Here is a 24744-nt window from a genome sequence, read left to right on the forward strand (position 1 = left end):
CAATAATTAAAGTGATGGTAGTGTACAAGGTATCTGCAACATATTAAAGTGCTTATAGAGTTTAAGTCAAGAGCTCTTGAAAATTACTAAAACACAAAACCCCATTAGGGAGGGGGAACAGCAATAAATACGACAAGCACAGCAGTACACTATTAGCCTGGTGTCTAGTAAGATGGAAAACATTCATTGGGAAAGTAATGGCGACACCTTACTGGCGAACAGTTCTTTTTAACCCAGTTAACTCCACATAAGTGGAAAAGTGTAAAAATGTACTACTACTAAGAATTGCCTATGACCAACAATGGGAGAATAGTCAAGTTGTTACTGTGGAATCCAGACAAATTTTCACTTGGCGGTGTTGTGGGGAGGAAAAAAAAAAAGATAATGTATTTCCATTTTTATTTGATATTTCCAAATATAAAAAAAAAGTCAAAATTCTTACACCAATTATCTCAAACAAGACCATGCAAAGCAATTTAAAGTGTATACAACAATCATCCCGCTTGCAGTTTTGCTGCTTTATACAACTGTGTGATCGATGAAAATTGAATGGCATGTGCCTGATTGGAAAGTTTCACCTGTTTACAAAAAACAAAACCCAACAACAAACATGCACGATAGTTGCTGCTTTGTGTCTGCAAGTCAACTGACAAACTAGTTTTTATTTAGGAGGCACATGGGACTGGAAAATTTAGCTGCCCAATGTTATCCGACTACCCCACACAACTGACAGTCCCAAAACCCTGTAAACTTTGGAGGGTTGAGATAGTAGACACTATTTGTTATCTGTAGTAGATTCAACTGTTGAGCCTGAAAATGTAGGCTTTTTCTCTTAACAGAAATCTCTTTAGGGCCTTTCTTCTAATTTTGCTAGACTAGGTTCCAGAAGAATAGTGAAGAACTCCTCGTGTGAAATTTAAAGTGTGACAACTGTAAAGTATCCTCTTGTAGTATACAAATTTTTGGTAGTTGCATAGACTAAAGACAGGTGGTTTCCTAAATGGCACTGAAGAAAATCCTGACCCCAGTGGCACTACTTTGTCCAAATGTTTCTGACCAAAGAAAATTATACAACAATATTTATAGGCTCACTTTTAAGAGATGGCTGACATTAATACTGTACATATTTTACATGTCAAGTACATAGTCCAAGAGTTTATAAAATAAGTCCATGCATTATTATCTCTAAGAATATCATGTACAAGATAGCCCCCCCATAATTGTGACAGCATTTTAGGTGGACACAGTCTTATATACAAAAAAATCCAGTTTCTCTGCTGTGTTAAGTATATAATTTAAAGAAACTTCAGAGATTACTGAGAAAAAAAAATCTTAGTCCATTGAAGATTGATAGAAAGTGTCAATCTGTGGGATTTAAAATGTTTCCTTTTTAAAAAACACCCAGAATACATAACCTCTGTACAAAGAAAAATAGAAAAGTTCTGGATGATCATGTTTGATCATACTACATAATTCAGAATGAAATGTCATTGGTTTAAAAGTTTTTCTACTTTACTCATTCCTTTGACAGCATTAATTTGTGAACTAATGTTTATATTTAGTTCAGCTGCATTTATGGCACAAGATGTCATTTTCAAAACAGTGGCACCCATTTTCCTTAACTGTAACAGCACTCTATTTTTAGCAGCAATTATATTTTTAAAGGTTAACAATTTGTAGAAAAGATGTATACCTATACTTATTGTCTACTTTATACTCACCAGGTACAATATTTACAGAAGGCTAACGTCTACAGATAGAATGAGCTTTCCTTCGTCCCCCACCCTACATCTTTTTCAAACAGTTTTCCCCCCACCTCATTTCTGATCTGGTTGGGGAAGTACAGGAGTTTCAGACAAGGTATCTATGTATTTTAGATGGGAGTCTTGATTTTTAGTGAGTATAAAACAAGCATAAGACAAAATAATTCTTAGTACAGGTATGTTCCAGTGCCCCAAAAGTTATATGACAACTAGTACCTATTGACAACCTATAAAAGATAAGACATTCTAAGGTGCCCTAATAATCTAGGTCTGTAACAGCTGAACAGCAAAAAGACCATTTTACTCAGTTGTGATGCAGTCACCCTGACTGGCATTTGAGGTTAGACTATAATCCTGTGGTTATCGGTAAACAGCAAGTTTAACTGAAGAGGTGTCACTAAATTCTAAAACTGAAAATACATTTTTAGAAGCAATTTACATTGAGGGAAATATGGTTCTCAGGTATTCTGTGTAAAGAGAGATTACTGATAAAGGGAATTGGCAACTGAGCATGCTAACTTAAATCTTATGAGTACAGTTTTCATGATAAGATGTATTTGCTACATGCATTTTGCTTATAGTACCTCCCTAAAAATTGCCAACTCTACAGAGTTGAACTTCAGGTTAAAGGACTATTAAGTACAGGAGAATTGGCCATATCAGGTAACTAGTGACATAATACCAGTTGTGAAAATTGAGACAAATGAGTTGACAAATTCTTGAAATAGCAAATTAAGTCCTTTGTCAAAATAGTTATTGAACTACACAGAAAGAGTCCAAATCTGGAATTTATGAATTAAAATTGTGATCCTATGAAATGAGTTTTCAGATGGGTGGATTTCTTTAATATCAGGATTTTCATAAATACCCACAACAGGATTTGTTAAATACGTTAATGCTGTGAATGAGAAAACAATTTGGGGGAAAATGTACCCACAAGTAAGTTGATCTGACAAAAACCACAGACTGATGTTGAATGGACAAAAAACTGAAAAAAATGACAAAGAAAATAACATGGGGGTGGGGTGGGGCAGGGGGCACAGTTAAGGCATCTAAAAAAAATTCCACATGGCTTTGGCTTATTAAAATATTATACACTTTTTTTTTTTTTTAAAAGAAGATTTGAAAGCATCTGAAAAACATGCAAATTGTTTGAAAACCCTGCACGGCAAATTCAGACAGTTTGCAAGCGTCATTCAGATGTTTGCCAAGGAAAATAAAGAAGCCTCTCCCCATGAGATTGCACATGGTGGGAGAGATCCTCCCAGTTCCCTCTATCTTATACTAGAGGGCAACCCAGGGGTCTGTGCAGCAGTTACAAACAAGGTGTTATTATCTGGAAGGGAAGGGACTGTGGAATTTCCATTGGATGGAGAACAACCCAGCTTTAGTTTTTCCAGATACTCTGCATGTACAGGCTTATGACACTGGAGAACTTTGATGGCATCTTCTACTTTGAACCACTCTCTCTTCCTTCCTAGAAAATAGTAATGATGTTGGTCACTATACAATAAAGTCAACTTTAAAAAGTAAGCCATATCCTGTTAACAATGCCCCTCACTCCTCCCCCACAAATAATGAGTTTATTTTTTTGGAATGGCTTAGATGACAATATGTTGGGAAAAAATTTTAAGATAATTCAAATGTGGGGGTATATACTGATCTTCCCTTGAAGATGAAAATTGGACACAAGTATGTAGTATTTGAATTAAGAGAATTCAGATAGAAAAAGGAAAGAGAACGTACCTATATTAACTGAATCTTCCCAATCTTCTAATATTTCAGTGACAGTAAGAACATAAACATATGTTCTATGCTTTCGGTCTTGGTTCTGCTTGAATATGAAAAGAAAAGCATTTTAATCTACAGGAGCTAGCCATGTACACATTTTTGAGGGAAAAAACTCATTTGTGGCATACTGCTGGATTAGCAGTGTATCTGCCAACACAGGCAAGTGTCCTCAGTTGTATAATCCAGCACAGAAGTGAGTTTATATAAGACAAAACATTTAAATCCCAATACTAAACTTTTAGCTCCTTGATTTCTGTCCATTAGACAAGTAATTTTCATAAAGAAAATCTTAAGATTAGAATGGAATCTTTATTAAAAGAACTGCATTCCTGTCGTTTTTAGTCTACGTCCTATTCCCTAGGGCTAATCCTGACAGCCTTTCAACACCTTGCTTTCCTCAGGACCTCTGAAGAACCTTATCTCCCGTTCCTTAAGAACACGCCTTTTAGAGGTTTACAAGATGCGCACAAAGCACAGCCTATAACCTAGACTAGGGCTTCTCAACTTTGGCCGTCCATTCCATCACTCAGATGAATGGTTTTTTTAAGAGACACCAATTCAGTTAGTCTGAGATGAGGCCTAAGTATTGATATTTTAAAAGCTTCCAGGTGAACTAGGCGCAGCCAAGGTTGAGAATACCTCGGTTAGTCCATTTCTAGATATATTTTAGTCCTATTATGTTCAAATTCAGTTTTTACCCATATTAAAACTGCCACCTCGTCTTGTCTGTGTGTTCAAAATTAAACACAAGTTGGCCCTGAGATGAAGAGGCTAACCTTCATCTCAAAGTTAGACTTGTTTGCTGTAGTCTAAGACTACAGATAATCGCCTTAATTTTTTCCACCACAAATAACCTGAGTAATGCACTCATTAAGGAATAAGAACAGCAACAAATTAGAGGTATCTCTCACTTAAAACATTATTGTTCATTATTTTTAAGAATCAATTGTCTTATCTCTATGCCTGGAAAATCAATATATTTATTATGCTATATTCACAAATTTATTGAAATCAGCAGGGTGAGTGAGCAGGATAATTCTAATTTTCTCTTATATTTTCTAAGGGGAAAGTTACATTACGATTTTCTGTTCGGATTCTATGAAATTTAAATAGTACTTGTGTAAAGCACTTAATACTGTTACCTTCTCGTTATATAAGCTTTATTTGCAATGTGAAAAGTTTTCTTCAAAAATCTTGCCAGCACACTGACAAATGTGCTATTTGTCCCACGGTTACTCTTTACAGAAAACTCTCAATATGTTTTTCAGTTTAACCAGGAGATGGTGCTATTTAACTGGGTAAAGCAAGTGCTGAATTCTGGAAAAGTTTGAACAGTACCTTAAGAACGTTACTCTTATAATTACTGTAGTATTCTGGGACTCATCAATTCTACCAAGTGCTGTACAATCAGAATTTTTTCTGAATTCTTGTAAAGAAGCTTAAAAATAACCCTTAAATAGTATCTTGAAAAAAATGTCACCATGTGTCTGGTATACCATGTATCTAGGTCTGAATCTTAGATGAACATCTATTTGAGAATAGCTCGGGTCTCATGACCTGACTTCATTTCTCCCTACCTTCCACAGAATATATATCACTTCCAAATTCCCTCCCCACAAATTCCTTTCTGCGTTTAGTAATAAGGGATTATACAGAAGAGAAGTCTATGCTTTTAGCATTTATTCTATGTATCTGAGTTTTGTATCCTCAGAGTCCTTTAAGGATAATCATTATGTATATCGTCAGATATTATGTGCTGAAGGCAAAGGGTACATTTCCAGACAGTATCCACAAGAGACCTAAGCCCTTAGGTGATATTGAGGCTACTCTACCTCCTAAAAAGTCTACCTACACAGTATATACAGTGAACCAAGAGATAAGTCTTTCTATATCAACTCCACTGTATTGTCATATAGAAGTGATTACTACTGTAATAATGCTGTATAAAATTGATGGTATAGGAAAGTTAACTAGCTTTTCCTTCTCTCCCTCCTAATCCTTATAACTTACTTGCCTACTGATAGTTTTAAACTAATATCTAGTTCAGGGTGCTGCCAAATAATCTAGCTGGTTAGGAAGGAATCAATCATTAATTCTATTATCAGCAAGCTCAAAATTACTGTTATAACTCACCTCAAATATGCCCAGGAGTCTGCCTAATTTTCCTTTGACTCCAGCCTATTAAAAAAAGATGAAGTGTAAAATTTTTACTTTTTCATAACAAAATTTATATTAAAGTTATTTTCTAGCTATTTCAATTTTTGAATCTAAACACAATAGGCCTAGGCCGTCCCACACCAAGCCTGCTTCTGTGAAGTGTTTTTGGCTATGCCAATATTTGCGACCTGTGGTTTGCTATAAAACGTGGCTTCCTTTGTTCCACTTGCAACTTCCTGTTCGTCAGATTTATTGTCATTTATTTTATAAGAAATGGCAAGGACTAACCAAAAATTAGACTCTCTACCTATTTGGGACAAACTTCATGAACGCAAATGTACTTTTCTCTATGAACTGATAAAGTAAATACTCTTCCCCCTTCTTACTTAAAGGCCCGTCTCTCTCCTGTTTTTACATGGCCCGGGAAGTACAATTCTCTCTCCATGCTACCCTTCTATGAGAGTCCGCATTACTTTTACTGAGCACTGTAACAGACCGACCAGACCTTCGGTGTCCAGTGGCCCCATTCAAATCCATACTGTGAACAACTAGATTGGTATGTGCTGTCTCCTCTATCTAGAATGTCGTCTTCCCTCAGTAAGCCACTCAACCTTCAAGACTCATCTCTGTGAAACCCTTCCCACTACACACCAAGGCCCATCAAGAGCTTTAGTGTTTGCTTCACTTATCCCATAATTGCTGTTCAGTAACTTTTTATGGAACTTAATCTATGCTGTTTTGCCTGTGAGTAAAAGCAAGTTCTGTATCATCAGCTGTAAGAAGGCAAGCAGGCCATGTGTGCTTCTGTGCATGTGTGTGATGCACACTTTACTGAACTTTCAGACAAAACAAGTAAAATAAAAGCAAGCTGCTTCTTAGTCCTTTGAAAAAGAATTACAGCACATGAGTAATGCCTCTGTGCATTCTTGCTCAGTGTAATACTACCCTTGCTCTGGGGCAAGACCATTGTGTTGTTATATATTGATCACCGATCAGACTTATTGTCTGTTATACATGTTATCCAATTCTGGGGGACTTCCACATTGATTTTAGCTCTATTTACCAGGTAGAAAAAATATCTGTTTAGAAAATGCTAGCTATAATCACATGCTTAAAAATGTTGGATTAGATAACAAAAAAGCACCCATGTGACCCGCCTGTCTTCTTGCCTTCTCCTCTGTATATGTAGCAAAGTGCCTTGTTTGTGAACCTCACCTGGAAGACTGTCCTGTAAAATCCCAAAATACAGTCTGTGTGAAAGGAGAACAAACAAACTACTTTTCATCTCACCTCTTCATAAACCTCCCTCACAGCAGCACCGCCAGGCTCCTCCTCGGGCTCCATTCCTCCTCCTGGGACAATCCATTGGTCTGGGTACCGACTGCTGCTCACCAACAGCACCTGCAAGACGGACCATGACCATATACTCCCAGCCTAAGGAGCACTACGGATATAAGCTACAGGGGCCCGCCGGGTGGCACAGCAGTTAAGTTAGCCCAGGGTTCACCGGTTCAGATCCTGGGCACGGACCTACTCACCGCTCATCAAGCTATGCTGTGGCGGTGCCCCACACAGAAGAACTAGAAGGACCTGCAACTAGGATATACAACTATGTACTTGGGCTTTGGGGAGAAAAGAGGAAAACTGGCAACAGATGTTCAAGGGCCAGTCTTCTCAAAAAAAAAAAGGGGGGGGGATATAAGCTACATTCTCAAATCTTTACAAGACTGTAAATCTCTTCTAGATTAACCCATTAAAATTATTAGGGGTACACATTATACCACAAAAAAGCAGTTGACAGCCTTTGTAAACACTGTCTGTCTGAGTTCAGAGTTCAATAACATGATCACATTACTAAATGATTCCGTACCTCATGAAGTCATTTAAACTACCAGATTAAATTAGTGCAACTCTCCAATTCGTGGATACTAACAAAGGATAAAAGCAGAGACTTGGCTGACCAGCCACAGAGCTGTATGCACTGAGGTTTGTGGTCACATCCATTATTCTTTAGTTACAGAATCTTATTATTCTTCCAAATTTAAGGATATGTGACTTCAGGAAGGTGACTGTTGTTCCCTCACCTATAAAATGTAAGAATACTTAGAAGATAACAGATGCTGTGAGAAAGGAATAGGGAAGTTCATGTAAAGCCAATGCTGGGAACATGGAGAGTTCTTCTTATTTTTATAATTACGATTAGGTGGAGAGAGGCACCTTTCATACTCCAAACCTGTATGAATGAACAAAAGTTGCTCCATTTTGGTAACAGGCAGCTATAACTTGTGATCTAGAAGAGGGCTGGCAAGCTCTAGCCCACTGCCTGTTTTTGTACAGTCTGTGAGCTAAAAATGCTTTTTATATTTTTACATGATATGAAATTCAAATTTCAGTGTTCATAAACAAAATTTTATGAGAATCCAGTCACACTCATTCATTTCTTATATGTTGTCTATGGCTGCTTTTGTGCTACAACAAGCAGAGTTGGGTAGTTGCAACAGAGACTGTAGGGCCTGCAAAGCCTAAAATATTATCTGACTCTCTACAGGAAAAGTCTGCAGACCCTGATCAAGAATAGTATTAAGCTTGAAATGTGAAAACACTTTTAACAAAACAAACTAACTGTATTAGCACAGAGTATCCTAGAGGTTCACTATTTTAACAGTACCTGAAACAAGTATTACATATCCATCTTACGAATGAAAATTTGTGAGCTAGGTTAGGTTAAAATTTACCCATAAAAAAAAAAAAGGCTATGATAAATAACCAAATGACGTTTATAAAGGTAACAGGTGTCTTAACTAACTTGAACAAAAATGTTTGCAAAACTACCTTAGCATATTGCCTTTAAGTAAATGCAAACAGTTCTCACCAGATACATTAATCAATTTAGAGCAAAGTTTAATCTCCAATGTGGGTGCTGGTTTTTGACATGCATGCCAGAAGTTCTACCTGCTCAGCTCCCTCCCTCCCGCCAGAGGAACTGCAGGCCCTTAAAGAGTTCGCAGCTAGCACAGGATTCACCTCCCACTTGAGTAAGCTACCAGGAACTCAACCTTCCCCAACTGGGATGTTCCAGGCTGACAGTAAGTAGTTGAGCAACTCCCACCGTTCCCCCAAACCTCTAAAACGTTGAGTAAGAAGATAAGGGAACACCTATTCAGGCACATAACCCCCTCAATTTGAAAAAAGGCAGCACGCTTTTTTCCTATGGACACATCTTCACCTCAGAGCGGTGCTCAATTAATGCTCAGGGCATCTGAGCACTTTCTCACGTTGTGATCTGGAGAGGACTCCACTGCTTCCACCAGCATCATTCCTTCAAGTGAATGACTGGCAGAGCAGCAGCAAATCCAGAGAAAGCACTGTAAATCTACACAATGCTGACAAAGCCTTAGCTAAGATACCAATGGCTGACACTGAGGGGTCCTCCAAATACAGCAATTTTGGTAAAATGAAATGTAACACAGCCTTTAATTTAAGCTTTCTTAAGTATTAGCAAATAGGGCTTATGTATCAAAATTAGAAACTAAAGAGCCAGAATAAGCAAATCTAGCAAGAACTGGAAAACATAAGTTTGAACTTGAAGGTGTTTGTAACTGTACAGAGCATAACTAACGTGTTTTATTGCTTGATGCAGGGAGCTAATAGCATGGGCTAATGATCTACCTTTCAGTGCACCAGTTTCCTCCTCTGGAAAAAGAAGTAACTATCCTTGTAGGATTGCTGAGTGTTAATGAGTATTAAGTATCTTAATATCTTAGATCCTGGCTTAAGCACTCACTGTTGGCCATTACTAGCTCTTCTGCTTTCCCACCAATTGAGTTGAATCAGCTTACCAGGAATTAGTCTTATTCCCCAAATTTTGCCAGTTGTACTTGTTTTATAATTACTGAGAGTTAATGATGAAATGAGGGCAGAAAGGGATTATCAAAAAGATTCTGCAAAGATTCATTAAAGGTGGGTTATTAAAAACTGCTACAAAAGACTGGAAAAAGGAAAAAAAAAAATCCAGAAAGAGCCTGCAAGAGTCTCTAAGTTCAAATTCTACTTGAAGCAAAGTCAAACTGCAAGTCAGATTTCATCTTTGTATTTTATTCAAAAAGGAGGCTTACAGAGGGATCTATGGTATTCAAAGGCTGGCAATGAATCTAAGTTTTTAAGTTAAAAGCAAAAGTGTTCAAGGTATAAAAGCATTATATCTTGCATCAAGGGAAAAGGAAATAGTAACTATTGGTTCTGACTGACAAGTTGCAGGCCTCTTTTCCTGGTCACTAAGTGTGGGTTAGGGATAATCTGGTTTCTGTTGCCTGGATGAAATTCTTACTACACAACTCTCTAAGCAACTTTCTTGATTCCCTTCATAATGGGACAGGACAGTGTAGGTGCCACTGGAAAAGTACATCCTTATTTAGTAAATAGGGAGTTTCCAAACCATCAATATTCATAATGTAGAATCTTAAAAAATGAAAATTCAGTGTCATGTATCCAGGGCAATGACTGTTATGTTCCCATTTGTTCAAAATAGTCTTTAAGAGCTAAAGTACATAAGGTTAATAATGTTGAATAACCCATTACTGTACTCTGTGTCTGATTTTCTTGAACTAACACTTAAGCTTCCTATTTAAAACCAAATCTTTATCTACAGGACATCATTAACATATGACTAAACTTCTCTTCCAAAAGTCAGTGACATGGAACCCCTGCATGGTTCAACATCTCCCTTCATAAATTACTTTTTAGAAAGCCTTATGAAAACAGATCTATATAAGCTTTGGAAAAATGATTTAGCCAAAATCAAAAACTTATCATGTAAGAGTCCCGTGACATTCCAAAATGAATTAAATTTGATTAAACCATTAACTTCAAATTATCTTTCCCCAAAAATGATCAATTTAAATGAGCAATTAATACGTGTGGTATAGAAATAATTGGCATCTAAACTACCAGCTTAAGAGATTTGACAATGAGCCTTTGAGTGATGGTACAGATTTGAAAACCAATGTGTTTCATTAAGTACTTGCCTACTCATCTTGAGTACTTCATTGGGAGTTTAAATGAGGTCAAGGCCACATTTGCGTGTGGGGAGGGTGGTGATTAAGAAAGGGCAAGCACTGAGGGTATACTCCACAGACAAGAGTAAACAGAACTATGGCCCGGGGTCTCCATGGTAGAAGAAATGGATCTGAATAGCAGAAGTGAGACAACGACAATTAAAATCCCTCCTGCACACTGGAAGAATCTAAACCTACTGGACCACTTCAGGAAGCATTATTATTCAACATTCCCCCTCCCCCAGGCAAAGCTATCTAAACATTTTGATAACATCCCCCATCTACTAGATCTATAATTTGGCTTTAGCATGCTAACTAGTGCTCTAACAATGGTATTATTGAAGAACAAAGGCAGGTTATAAAAGCTTAGTAAGAGGAGATACCAACAGCTGACAGAGATATACATGGTTATTCATAGGTTTTAAATTCGTTTTCATAATGATGTACACCTGAAATGTATTCAATGTTATAAACCAATGTTACCGCAATAAAAAAATGAATAATAAAAAAAAAAATTCCAGGCCAGCCTGCTGGTGGTTAAGTGCGCGCGCACTCCGCTTCAGCGGCCTGGGGTTCGCAGGTTCGGATCCCAGGCGCGGATCAATGCATTGCTTGTCAGGCCATGCTGTGGTGGTGTCCCACATAAAGTAGAGGAAGATGGGCACAGATGTTAGACCAGGGCCAATCTTCCTCAGCAAAAAGGAGGACTGGCATCGGATGTCAGTTCAGGGCTAATCCTCACACAAAAAAACAAAAAACCAAGCAGAAATTAAAAAAAAAAATTCCTTTTCAACTACCTTTCTAGGTATATTAGATTTTGTGTATCCAACAAGATGACAGCCTGCACATTAGTGACAAGATGACAGAGATGAAAGTAGACATTCAACCTTCCAGATAAGCCAGAGCTGAGACCAAAGGAAAGATGTAAAGAGGGAAGCTAGTCAACCCACCAGGTTGCAGAATTAGACTTCAATCACACGCAAACCCCAAAGCCAGTGCTGTTAGAGTGGTGAAAAGTGGAAACATGCCTTCCTCGATTTAACCTGACCACCTTCGCATAAACATTCCTCCTACTACACTTTCTGACCGCACCCCTCTTCCCATGTACTGGGCAATTACCAGAATAAAACACTGTTCACCTGGGGTTGTTGAGAAGTCATTTCTCACACTTGTCTTTTTCTTAGAAACCTAATGCTTTATGCATTTGGAATAGAAGTATTTCTCACTTTAAGTAGCAACAGTGTAGTGATAGTGGCCAAGTTGGAACTAGCCCTGAGTCTCACTGGACAAAGGTTTGTCTGTGAATTGGAATGATCTATAGTGTAGACTCTACACCCTGTATCGCCCAGCAAGTCCTCCTCACTGGGGCTGTGTGCGAGCGTGTGAACTGAACAATGCTGTTCAAGGCCTAAGTGATGCAGTTACACCTTCAGAGGCTGGAGGGCCCCACGTGGGACTGTCAGTTCCCTCACCAGGGGCCCCAAATTGCCTTTTTGTTTCAGCTTTTACCCCCTATAACTGCTCTTGGTCATGACCTGCCTCTGGGAACAACTAGTCACCACGAATTACCATTCTTTACCAGAAAAATCAAAGCTATTCAGAGAAACCCTTAAGTGATCCCTAAATCTAAGAATGAAGAGTTTTATTTTGTGAATTGTAGTTATGTAGAAGCTGTTTTAGATTTTTTGTGTGTGTGAGGAAGATCAGCCCTGAGCTAACGTCCATGCCAATCTTCCTCTTTTTTTTTTTTGCCAAGGAAGACTGGCCCTGGGCTAACATCCGTGCCCATCTTCCTCCACTTTATGTGGGACGCTCCCACAGCATGGCCTGACAAGCAGTGCGTCGGTACGTGCCCGGGCTCCGAACTCAGGCCGCCAGCATCAGAGTGCATGCACTTAACTGCTACGCCACGGGCCAGCCGCTGTAGAAGCTGTTTTAGGGTTGTTGTTCTTTCTTTCCACATTATCACGAACCAGGATAGCATAAATGGTTAAAACTACCTCTACCACAGTTAACTGTTTCATAGGCATTTAGCCCAAATTAGGCCAGCAGCATATTAAGAACACTCACTATGCACACAAACATCTTCAAGATCCTAAGTTACCACAATGGTTATTATATCCACTAACAAGCTACCTACCTACCTACTGCTATTATTAAACAAATTTGTACTACTTTTTGGACTATAGAGGCACAGAGCTATAGGAGGAACAGAAATAACAGCTCATTCTGCAAAAATGTGTTTAACCCAAATTAGATGACATGGGATTGGTAGACAGATGCATGTCAATAATGGTAAGTTGGGTTGATCACGATGAGTACTCCTAGCACATCAGTTTTGAAGTGATGGAGCAAGCTTTTACATAATTAGAGAAAACCTTGGTGATATATTAAGACTCTAAGAAAAAAACAGATGCAGATTCAACAGAAGAGCCCTCCCTTGAAGGCAGTGGCTGGTTGAGTGGCTTCTTCTAAGAAGCCCTTCTTTAGGTCTGGGAGAGCTGCAGGCACAGATGAAGACTCTATTTTTCTCACCAAGTCTTTGTTTTAGTGCATGATTTTGTAGAACTCAGACACTTGAGGAATATACATTCGGCGTTTAGCTGACACTCTGTAGAATGCAGCCCCTGGCTCAGGAGCTTAAAAGCTAATTAGAGCAGTAAGTCCAAATGGAAGAGTAGTGGTCAGTCCTTAGGACTGTTTTGTCAATGTTTCTCACTGGCAAGTGTGCCTGGATTGCACCCAGGATCAAGTCATTTCTATTTCTCCCTTTAGCACTCCATCCTATTTTGCTGCCAGATCTTTCTCAAGCTTGAATACATCTAAAATCTCACTGTTCCTTGTTAAAAACTAAGAGTTCCTTTCTTGCCTAGCAACTCCTTAACCCTACGTTTAAGCTGTTGTATGTTTTTCAGCCATTATTTGTTCCATGCTATCCCAAGCTGCAGCCCAACTAGACAACAGCCCCAAGTCCTGCTCTGTTTCTGATGCTTGGTCCTTCCTTTCCCTCTCCCTGAAATCCAACTCCAAATGACTCAAAATGGATCTTAATCCTGGAGCACCTGATAGCACTTTTATCTTACTTTATTTCCCTTTGTATCAGTCATTTGTCCAACCTTCTGCTACTTGAATATGGTCCTTAGGAGCTGACAATTTTCATCTTTGCATCCCTGTTCAAAGTATCATATATGCAAATATGTTCAACGGAATCTGTTTTTGGTTACCTTTTGTGAAGGTATTGTCCTCTTTCACTGCACAAGCACAGAATCCCAGCTACTCTATAGGACACTTATTTGTGGGCTGTCTGGAAGCCCAACTGCCAAAACTAAGGGTGGTTCCCCACAGAAATAACTAGCTGGAGAGAGGATCAAATGAACATGAGATTCCGAAATAAAGGACTTGGGCTCAAAACGATCTGGCAGCTTCCGTGACCTCGGGACAAGTTACTTCTGCTGCCCAATTTCTTCCTATACAAATGCTAATGTTAATTATTTACCTCACAGGGCAGAAAAAGATAAAATGGGAAAATATATAAAACCATCCCCAAAAGAATACAGACTGTGCTGTTAGAACAACCTTCTTCCCTACAACAACCAGTTCTAAAGTAAGAGCTACTTCAGTACAGAGAGAGCCAGATGAGAGCACAGCGTAGCTTTTTGGGGTCAAACAGCAATTACTATTTTACTTCAATTTACAGTCTATAAACATTTCACCCTAAAATAAAGCATACATTTAAATCTCCCAACCAGGATGTAGGTGTTCCTAATCCAGTAGGAAGAAATATTTCTTACCTATTAGCTAAAGAAAGGTGGGTTCAGGCTGGTTTGTATCCTATCCTTGGAAGGCTAGCAATGTTAATTTCAACAGCGTGGGAACAAATTCATAGCAAAACAGCAAAATGTCCAGGAAAGCTAACTAATAGGCTTCATTCTGTAATTATCGTATAACAGAAAGAGCCCCAACTACAATTAAAGAAATGATGATCCTGAAGAACTAACAAAGTTGGCCGTGCATTTTACTTGGAGAATTCCAGCGTCTTCCCTAAGAGCATATTCTCTAACAAACTGATTAACTTCATTTCTCAACCTACAGGTTATCAGATTTACAAAGTTTTATGTAACGGATTTCTCTAGTAAACTCTCCAAATCTTGCTCCTCATTTCATTTTATCTAACGGCACCAGTCTCTTGACTGAACTAGAGGCTAGGAATTGAGCATTTATTACAATAGGAACAATTTCCAGGGAAAAAAATAACTCATTTATCTGCTAAAGTAATTCCTGAAGTTCTCCTCAGACTGCTTTACCATTCACACAATACGGATCATTTTGATTTCCTCCCATTTCCCATATTTTCCCCTGGGAACTTATGTTTTCACAAAGCCTGAATTCCAAGTTCACGTTATGGCAAGACTTCAAAGTCACCACTTTCAGAAAGGCTTTCAAGCTCAGCCTCACAAAATCTCCCTCATTCAGCAAACAGTGTACACCTAATTGCTATGGGCTGGGCCCTGTGCCAAGAGCCCAGCATCAGAAGCAGAGACCAGATCCTGAATTCCGACTCTATCAATCCCAAAGTATGTCATTTGGGCAAAGTACTTATGCTCTGCAACTGTCTCCTCACCTATAAACCAGCACTAAGAGGATTAAATGTAACATAAAGGTCTTCAGGCAGTGAGTGCCCAGTACACTGTTACCACTCAACTAAGAATATGATTCCACAATAGTGAGCAGATCAGACAAGATCCTTGACCTCTCTTGATCACTTTGGGCTATTATATTCTTTTATATTCAAAGTTTGCTTTGTCCTACCGTGGCCCTTCCCTCAAGGACCTTCTAATCTCTGTTTCATAGAATGCACTTAATGCTTGTAGACTGTTAAAAACCTTTCCCCTTCTACTTTTTAGGTCTCCTAAGTAGGCCCAGCTCACAGATAGAGACCAATTTCCTCTGAAAACTCCTCAAGAATTTAGGTTTAACACTTAAAGGCCCCCAACTGAGCACTGACTGGCACTAAAGAGCTTGGTTTCTTTTTAAAAAATAAACAAGAGTTTGAAGAGCACCATTTTGAAACACTTTGATTTCTGTTAGCACAGTAAGAACAACTAAGCCACTGAGTGTACACTATGTCCTACACATGCTAACTACAGGGACCAGCAGTAAGGAAGCCATTCAACTGCCACCTCCAGCTTTAGGTCGGTATTTTATTGGACACGGTGAGAGAAGCAGAACTCAGAATCTTAATTTTCTCCCTGTCTAATCATTTTAGGAGTGGCGATGCTAAAAGATTTTCATCGGCTACCAATCGTTATTGCCCTAAGCAAATTTAAACGAGTGAGCCCTTTTCAAATTAAATAAATGTAACTGAAATAAGTAAAAATTGCTCTCCAAGGAAACCTCAAGGGCCTCAATATCAACCCAACGCAGATGGGTAAATTACAGAAGATTGCTTACTCTTAGAACAAGAAAGACTGCTCTCCAGATGTCAAGCCAAACAGCAAAGTAAAGAAGCTTTGATAAATATGCTGAGAGCTAGAGATTACTGTCTGAAAATGGCAACTTCGCCCACCTCCAGTCCATCTCCTCCTTTCTGGCGTTATTCCACATTTTTTACTAACCATCTTTCTGCAGTCAGAAAACTTTAAAAGAAGAGGCCTTTTTTTTAAAGTAAAAATCGCGTATAATTATGCCAAGCGCTTATGGCTTAAGTGGAACTGACCGAACTACACTAAATGGGTTTTTATTTTAAAGCACGGGGGCTGTTTGGCCATTTCATAAACACGCCCGATTTAATCCGAAACCGCAAACTGCTGTAACATGGAAGGAAACTGGAACAGAGGCAGAAGGGCTTGGGCTGCAACACTCACGCCATTTCTATCTCCTCTGATAACACTCAAGGTTTATCTGGCTTTGCGCTCAATTCGCATGTTAAGATGGTGACTCCCGCTAGGCGCGACCTATCCGCCCCGGGGCCAGGAGGCGTCTCGGCCTCCCGCGCTCACGCCGGCCGAGCGGAGAGCGCCGGGCTGGGCGAGCCCCTTTGTCTCCTCTATCAGCCCAGAGAAAGGAAGGAAGGAGGGAGAGAGGGCGGGGGGAAGGAGGCAGGGAGGGGGCTCATCCCTCCCAGCCCCGGGCCCAGATGCAGGGTCGGGCGGGGAAGGGGGAGACCCCCTCCCCGGCCCCCGGCCCGCACCCCGCCGGAACGGCGCCCCCGCCGCCCTCACCTCGTCCTCCTGCTCGCTCCGGAAGCACAGGCACGCCGCCCGCTTCTTGAAGCCCTCGCGGTCGTAGGTCCGCGTCTGGTTGGGCTTGAACTTCATCATAGAGGCGCGCTCTTGCTGCCGCTGCTGCTCCGGCCACCGCCGCGAGGGCCTGGCCGCCGCCACCCCGGAGAGAGGGGGCAAGAGCGAGTCGGGGCGCAGGGAGGTGAGGCGGCGGCGCGGGGAGGAGCAGCGAGGCCGGTCAGTCCCGGAGCCGGCGGCTGCTCCGACGCGGGGCAGGGCGCGAGCGCGGGTCACTGGAGCCCGGGAGCCGGGGAGGAAGCGCCGCCTCTGCCCGGGCGTCCGCCGCTCTCCATGGAGCCCGCCGCCCGCTCGCCTCGGCTGCCTCCTGCCGCCGCCGCCGCCCCCGCCGCCGCCGCCGCCGCCGCCGCCGCCGCCGCCGCCGGGGGAAAAGCGAGGCTCGCGGCTCGAGGCTCGCGCCACGCGCAGACAGTTGCGAGCACACACGCCGACTAGCCAGCAGCGCCGCGGCGGCTTCGCACCGCCCCCATCCGCCCCTATTTAAGCTGGCCGCGCAAGCCCCGCCCCCGCGCGCGCCGGGTGCGCGCGCCACCGCGCCTGCGTGCCCCGGCAGTTGCGGCGGGGGAGGGGAGCGGGGGCGGGGCCTCCAGCAGGGCGGCTCGGGTTTGGCGGGGCTCGAGGGCTCGCGCGGCAGTCGAGCGCCCCGTGACTCTGCCCCGCTGAAGTGCGGGTGAATGGAAAGAAGCAAAGAGCCCTCCCTCCTGGGTTATGAATCCCGTGACTTTCCCCATCAGGACCTTAAATAGCATCTCCACGAGAGGGGATCTGACTACGCTGTACAGCCTCCGCAAAGTTGCTCCCTGGTCAGGAAATGCCGGCAGGCTTCGCAGCCATTGCAGTCTCCGCAGTGACTGTGTAGACACGTCCAGAAGTCGCTCGTGAAGTACAAGGAGAGAGGAAAGTGAAGGCCTAGAAAGGTGAAGACGTTGGTTAAGAGGTTTTATTATTTTTGTTTGTGTTCCAGAGGAAAGGGAGAAGACAAAATTTCCTTTTATTTTTAATTTCAAATCTTTAGGTTGGGGGGTCGCTTGCATTCTTTCAAGAGTCAGTTCAAGGTTAAATATTTCTTTGAGGCTGTGGATAACATCTCCCACTTTCTCCCACCCTCCAGAATGCATTGATTAGTACTGGCAATGGCTAATATTTACTGTTTTCCTTGTGTGTCTCACGCTAAGTAACAGGCCCAGCTGGATGCTGGGGCCACAACACTAAATAAAATGGAATTTCTGCTACCTGGGAGCTTACCGTCTCCTGGGGACTTGGGGCGAACAACCTTTATGTTGCAGAGTGTCATACAAGGGCTAAGATAGGAGCCAGGAGGCCTGGTGTTAAGGAAGCTAACCCTCCATCCTGCCCCCTCCGCAGAGGCCCAGGCTGCTTAGATCTCGGCACACCTGACTGTTTGTGCTTCATTTCTGGAGGGCCTACTGTGTGCCAGGCACTGGCATCTAAAACCAGCCCCTGCCCTTCCGGCATCTTAGGCACCTGAGAGCAGACAGTCAAATATTAAACCACCACACAAGTATACGTAAAACTACAAATGACATAAGGTCTAAGGTGGTAGAGGGTTTCACAGGGAGACTTGACCAGATCTGCAAGTCGGAAAAGGCTTTCTGAGGCAGCAGGGTGGAGCTGAGGGCTGAAGGAGGAGGAGGAGCTAAGTAGACCAAGAGCTCTGAACTTTCAAGGCTGAGGGAACTGGGACTTATGCAAAGTCTAGTGAGGGGAGGGAGCCAGAAGAGTTCCAAGAAATGAAAGAAAGAGGTCAGTGTGGCTTCAGACCGGGTGTGGGGGAGCCGGGTTCCCCCCTCGCTGGGAGGGCTATGGGGCCTGAGCTTTCACAGCCTGGGGACCCTTGGAGAGCTCAGAGCCAGGCACTTGTTTTCCTCTTCTAACCCTGACCTCCTTTAGGTTCAGGACTGCTGCATCTAACTCATCTTCTCACCCCAGAGCCTAGCAGAGGCAAGTTTGTACAATGAGTTAATGTTGAGTAAGTGATTTAAGAAATGAGGCTTTACCACGCCACAATGGGAAGTCTTATCAAGTCTGTGCAGAGATATTTTCTAAGCCTTAGCTTTCTCATAGAAGCCACTTGAAGTTTATTTCCAGATTCACAAACAGGGCTGGAACACATCTAGCTAGGAACTCTAGTATGGCTAATATGCCAGTATTATTTTTAAATAATTGGTTTAAATTGATAAAGTGAGTAATCTCACTGTAGTCTTTTTAAATGACGAAGATTAAGCTTCCCTCTGCTTAAAACTCTTCAAAGGTCTGACTTCTAGTTGGTGTTCAATAATTACTGGTTGATTGAATGTTGGTTCACTCAAGTCTTGAGTAATTATATGAGGTGAGGCATGGATCAGAATTAACTGAGGAGGAAAAAGGAAGGTGCCTGGAATCAACTCACTGAAGGGAGAAAAAACAGCAGCAGAAAACCAGTGAGCATGGGGCCACTTGCTTCGGGTTCCAGACCATTGGATTTGGTTGATTACTCTTGAGTTCAGTTCTCACATGTACCAATTACTATATGTAGCTTTTCTCACCTATCAAGTAGGTATAATATGATTTATACCATCTCATACAAGGAGACCACAGTGTGTTTGAAAGTGCTTTAAAACTATAAAGCATTTAAAGAAACATAGGATGTTATTAACAAGGAAATTTTCATTGGCGATCTCTCCTCTTTCTCCTCCCTTTTCTAAGGGAGTAGCAGAGTAATGGAGAAGACCAGGTGCTTTGAATTTTCACACTGTGAGGGAGGGGTCTTAATTTAAAAGGAATTCTGCAACAAATAATTTAAACTGAAGAATGTTTTGATACTGTGAATAACCACCACCCGCAATTTTTTGTTAATTTATTAGTTTTTGGAATTATTTCAGGGGGACCTAACAGAAAAGGAAACTTGTCTAAAGTGAGAGAATAGAGAAAGGCCGAATTACAAATGCTAGGTCTTCATTTTCCTGTGTCAGTTCCTCAGTATTCAGGTGCACACCGCAGCCCAAAGCTCCCTGCTTAGTATGGTCTAACCTGTATTATGCGTCTGATCTGAAATGCACTTAAACACTGTTCAAAGCTTAGATCATATCCAGCCAGATCACGGTTGAGATAGACGGAAGCTTGTTTTTCCTCTGCGGGGACAGTAAGGACTGGGCTGCACTGGCCGGTTCCCTTGGGGATCAGAGTCCAATTTCAGGTTAATCTCTTAGTTCACTTACCACTGTATTGTCTTACCTAGAACTTACTATACACAGAGCTATTTCTTGTACTATTTTCAAAAATTTGGAACCATCACAGAGGGAAACATTTTAGCATTGCCTGTGTAAGGTACTTCTTTTCCCTGGGTCCTTTTAACAATGTAGCAGAGTATCTTGGAGGTGGTGTGATAGGGGTGAAGCCAGGGAGCTAGCTGCCTTCTCTTACAACTGACTCACAATGTTACCATGAAGTTGGTGCTTTCTCTCATGGTAAAACTGATCAGGGACAAAGGATCCCTTCCTATGTCTTTCTAATGATAGTAACAGCTAGTCTTTACTGAGTGTTAGCCAGTGCTGGGTGCTTTTCATGATCTCATTTGAATGATCCCACCAGCAGCCCTATGAGGCAGCTACTATTTATTGTCCCCATTCTGCAGGCAAAGAAACAGGGGACAGCAGTGTGTCTTTGCAACCCACATTCTTAACTCCTGCACCGTGTTACTGTGTGCTTGTCCTGCATCTTCTATTACATGGTAATTATTATTTCGTACGTGTTGTATTCTGACACTGGGGTTTCTTTCAATTTTAAAATGAAAAAGGAGCTTTAAGGTGAGATCTGGAAGAGAGGCTCTCTTATGGTGAGAAATGGAAGTGGAAGTCGATTAATTTCATGTCATCTACAGTGAATTTTGTTTCTTTTACCTATGGCACAGGAGTAAGCAAAGTTTGAAAATGAAAAAGCCTTAAATTAAATTAAAGCTTTAGGATTAAAAATACTAAAAAGGATTAATCCATCCAATCAGCATTTGCAAAACTTTCAAAGCAGACTGGTTTGGCTGTTTATAAACTTCTCCTTCATTGAAATAAAGAGATGATTTTCAGAATTACAACTCATTTTTTATTTCCTCAATTCCTAATTACTGCAGAGCGCTTTGTTTCATAAGCTTCACGTTTATATGCAGTTCTTGGTGGCTAATAAAAATGTTTACCAGGAGATACAGTCCCTCCTTTTCTTCTTTATCATTCAGGCAAAGATACATGCCAAGTGGTTATCTCCTCAGCAAGGGCAATGACTTGACACTTTTACTGACTTCTTCAGGATAGCATTTTGAACTCCCACTTTATTCAGAGATGGTTGTTTTTGCCACATAACAATTCTGCATTTTTGTTTGAGGATAAAGCTAAAAAAAGAATATTTGCCCATGAGAGTCATGTTAATCAGTTGCAATTTATGTACCTTGTCTTGATCTAGATTCAAACACACACACACACACACACACACACACACAAAGGGCATTTATAGGTCAGTTAGGGAATGTGAAGAACACTGTGTATTTTATGATATTAAGCAACTATTGTTACTTTGGGGAGCTGCGATGATGTTTAAAAAGGGAAGTCCTTGCCTCTGAGAGATATATAATAAAATATTCAGAGCTGAAGTGATATATCTGAGATTTCTTGCAAAATAACCTCAGTTGTTGGAACAGGGAAGATGGGTGGGAGTGTGGAGGAAGCTAGATAGGCCATGAGTTGATTGTTGTTGAAGTTGTAAGCCGTTAGGAAATTTAGAGAGAGGAAGGAGAGGGAAAGGAGAAGAGAAATGTTCCATATTTCATGGGACGTGGAAATGAATCTCCCCACTGTTAGAATATAAGTTGTACACTCTCATGATATAAGTATTAGAATCTAGAATGGTTGGAATAACCAAAACTACAGTTTGCAAATTAGACAATGTCTTTATAAAATATAAAAATATGACATGTAAAAATTATTCTCCCATGCATAAAGTTTTAACTGATATTCCAAGAATTGAAAATTTCTATTTTTTTTTTTTGTGAGGAAGATCAGCCCTGGGCTAACATCCATGCCAATCCTCCTCTTTTTGCTGAGGAAGACTGGCCCTGGGCTAGCTATCCGTGCCTATCTTCCTCCACTTTACATGGGACGCCACCCCAGCATGGCTTGACAAGCGGTGTGTCGGGTTGAGCCCGGGATCCGAACCTGGGCCGCCAACAGCGGAGCATGAGCACTTAACTGCTACAGCATGAGGCGGCACCTTTTTTTTTGTGTGTGTGAGAAAGATCCGCCCTGAGCTAACATCTGATGGCAATCATCCTCTTCCCCCCCCCCTTTTTTTTTACTGAGGAAGATTGGCCCTGAGCTAACATCCGTGCCCATCTTCCTGTACTTTATATGCAACACTCCCACAGCATGGCTTGACAAGTGGTGTGTCGTGCGTGCCCAGGATCTGAACCTGTGAGCCTTGGGCTGCTGAAGCGGAGCGCGGGCACTTAACCACTTGCGCCACCAGGTCGGCCCTTGAAAATTTCTTAACAGTCATTTCTATGTGAAAATTTAATGGTAATTGATTTGCTTATCAGCATTCGCACTTGCCTGGTGAAGCAAAATTTCATTCTTGTCACTAGACTTTGAGCCCCAAGAGGGCAGAGAGCCTGGGTGGTCCAGGGACTTTTTTGTGCCCACTGAGTTACAGGCTGTGAGGCAGTCCGTAGATACTTGTTGCTGATTTCTTCTCCTGACATAGTAACTATATCATGTATCACATTCCTTTAAAGCAAATGCAAACACAATTCAAACACAATTACTCTCTCTCTCCCCTTTCTTTTTTTTTTACTATTTATGCTAAGTTTTAAATTTCTTGGGCCGGCCTCGTGGCTTAGCGGTTAAGTGTGCGCGCTCCGCTACTGGCGGCCTGGGTTTGGATCCCGGGCGCGCACCGAGGCAGCACTTCTCCGGCCATGCTGAGGCCGCGTCCCACATACAGCAACTAGAAGGATGTGCAACTATGACATACCACTGTCTACTGGGGCTTTGGGGGAGAAAAAAAGAGGAGGATTGGCAATAGATGTTAGCTCAGAGCTGGTCTTCCTCAGCAAAAAGAGTAGGATTAGCATGGATGTTAGCTCAGGGCTGATCTTCCTCACAAAAATGAATAAATAAATAAATAAATTTCTCCTTCATTTTTGCTTATTGTTTTGTTTTCGGTTTGGGGACTTCAGGTCGCAAGGATTGAGTTGATCTTATTCTTCAGTGCAAACATATAAATTTTTTGTTCGTATGTATTATTGCAAACTGCGTATTGTTTTTTTATTTTGTTTTGCTGAGGAAGATTCACCCTGAGCTAACATCTGTTGCCAGTCTTCCTCTATTTTGTATGTGGGCCACTGCCACAGCATGGCCACTGACAAGTGGTATAGGTCCGTGCCCAGGAACCAAACCCGGGCTGCCAAAGTGGAGCTGAACTTATCCACTAGGCCACTGGGGCTGGCCCCAAACTATGTATTGTTTTATGTGGATATAGTTTTTATTTTATTTTATTATTTTATATTTTTTTATTGATGTTTTAATAGTTTATAACATTGTGAAATTTTTGGTTGTACATTTTTGTTTGTCCATCACCATATACATGTCTCCCTTCACCCCTTGTGCCCACCCCCTACCCCCATTGCCCCTGCTAACCACACTACAGTTTTCTCTGTCCATGTGTTGGTTTATATTTATGTGGATATATTTTTAATTTTGCAAAATGACAATTATATATCTTAGTCTCATCATCCAATGACTAAAAGGAGTTTGGCTATTTCCTGTAGATTTTGTTTCCTAGCTAATTAAATTGGCTTTCCGTCTCCTGAGTGAAGAATTCCTAAATAAAAGGAAAAAAAGCGATACATATCCAAATAAAAAAGGAATATTACTTAACTGTTCCTAATTGCTTAAGTTGCCATTGAAATATTACAAGCAACCTACCTTCTTTGCAGCAGCAGTGTGACATTACTCAAAGCACCACTTGTTCAGAGTTAGAAAAGGGATTTGCATCAACCTTTGGTTTTTTCAGATGTGGCTTGGGGGGACTTTTGCTTCTACGTTCAGAAGTGAAATGGGCCCTTGTACAGAGGTCAGCAAGGTGGGTGCTCACTGCTGAGGTCTAGGCAGCATTAGAAGCAACCAATTAGAAGTACACAAAGCAACATGGATAAAAAAGATAAAAAGCAACATGGATAGATCTGAAAGACAGAATCCCTTTGAAAAACCTAAGAAGGAGACTAAGATATATAATTATTTGCATAAATTAAAAATACATCCACATAAAACAATGTATAGTTTGCAATAAGATGTAAGAACAAAAAAATATATACATTTACTCAGAAGAAAGGCTGCTATTGGGTGGGCAGGGAGTTTGGAGTGGACTATGTGGACAAAGGGACATAAATAAATGGGGCCTCTTGAGGACCAATGACGAAAATGTAGCTGTCAGTCTGTTTGGGCTACTATAACAGAATGCCGTAAACTAGATGGCTTATAAACAACAGACGTTTATTTCTCACAGTTTGGGAGGTTGGAAGTCCAAGATCAAGGTGCCTGCAGATTCAGTGTCTGGTGAGAACTTGCTTGCTGGTTCATAAACACTTCCTGGTTCCCTGTGTCCTCACGTGGTAGAAAGGGCCAGAGAGCTCCCTCCAGT

At 41.3% G+C, this 24744-nt stretch overlaps 1 protein-coding gene across 2 annotated transcripts; it reads right to left on the reverse strand.

The window, feature by feature from the left end:
* Window positions 1–385: 385 nt before the first annotated feature.
* Window positions 386–17445, reverse strand: NUDT4 (nudix hydrolase 4). 2 transcript variants are annotated; one of them, XM_014779773.2, is made up of 5 exons: window positions 16987–17445; window positions 7002–7112; window positions 5688–5732; window positions 3510–3594; window positions 386–3240 (listed from the first exon to the last, which is right to left on the reverse strand). In XM_014779773.2, exons 1-5 carry the CDS (start codon window positions 17083–17085, stop codon window positions 3038–3040), a joined length of 543 nt encoding a protein of 180 aa, XP_014635259.1. In that variant the 5' UTR covers window positions 17086–17445; the 3' UTR covers window positions 386–3037. The 2 variants fall into 2 exon arrangements, with proteins under 2 accessions (XP_014635259.1, XP_004418009.1); XM_004417952.3 differs by having other exon boundaries at window positions 3510–3597; window positions 16987–17444.
* Window positions 17446–24744: the final 7299 nt, after the last annotated feature.

Source organism: Ceratotherium simum, chromosome 25 (assembly GCF_057802395.1).
Source record: "Ceratotherium simum simum isolate JZ-2026a chromosome 25, ASM5780239v1, whole genome shotgun sequence".
Taxonomy (NCBI): Eukaryota; Metazoa; Chordata; class Mammalia; order Perissodactyla; family Rhinocerotidae; genus Ceratotherium; species Ceratotherium simum.

What these genes read in the sequence shown, in the direction of transcription:
- NUDT4 (XM_004417952.3), bottom strand. Translation starts at nt 17,085, where the DNA reads ATGATGAAGTTCAAGCCCAACCAGACGCGGACCTACGACCGCGAGGGC. An exon ending in GGAGCGAGCAGGAGGACGAG is followed by an intron (nt 7,113 to 16,986) that starts GTGAGGGCGGCG and finishes TCCGTCTTGCAG; the next exon opens with GTGCTGTTGGTGAGCAGCAG. An exon ending in GACTCCTGGGCATATTTGAG is followed by an intron (nt 3,598 to 5,687) that starts GTGAGTTATAAC and finishes TTCATATTCAAG; the next exon opens with CAGAACCAAGACCGAAAGCA.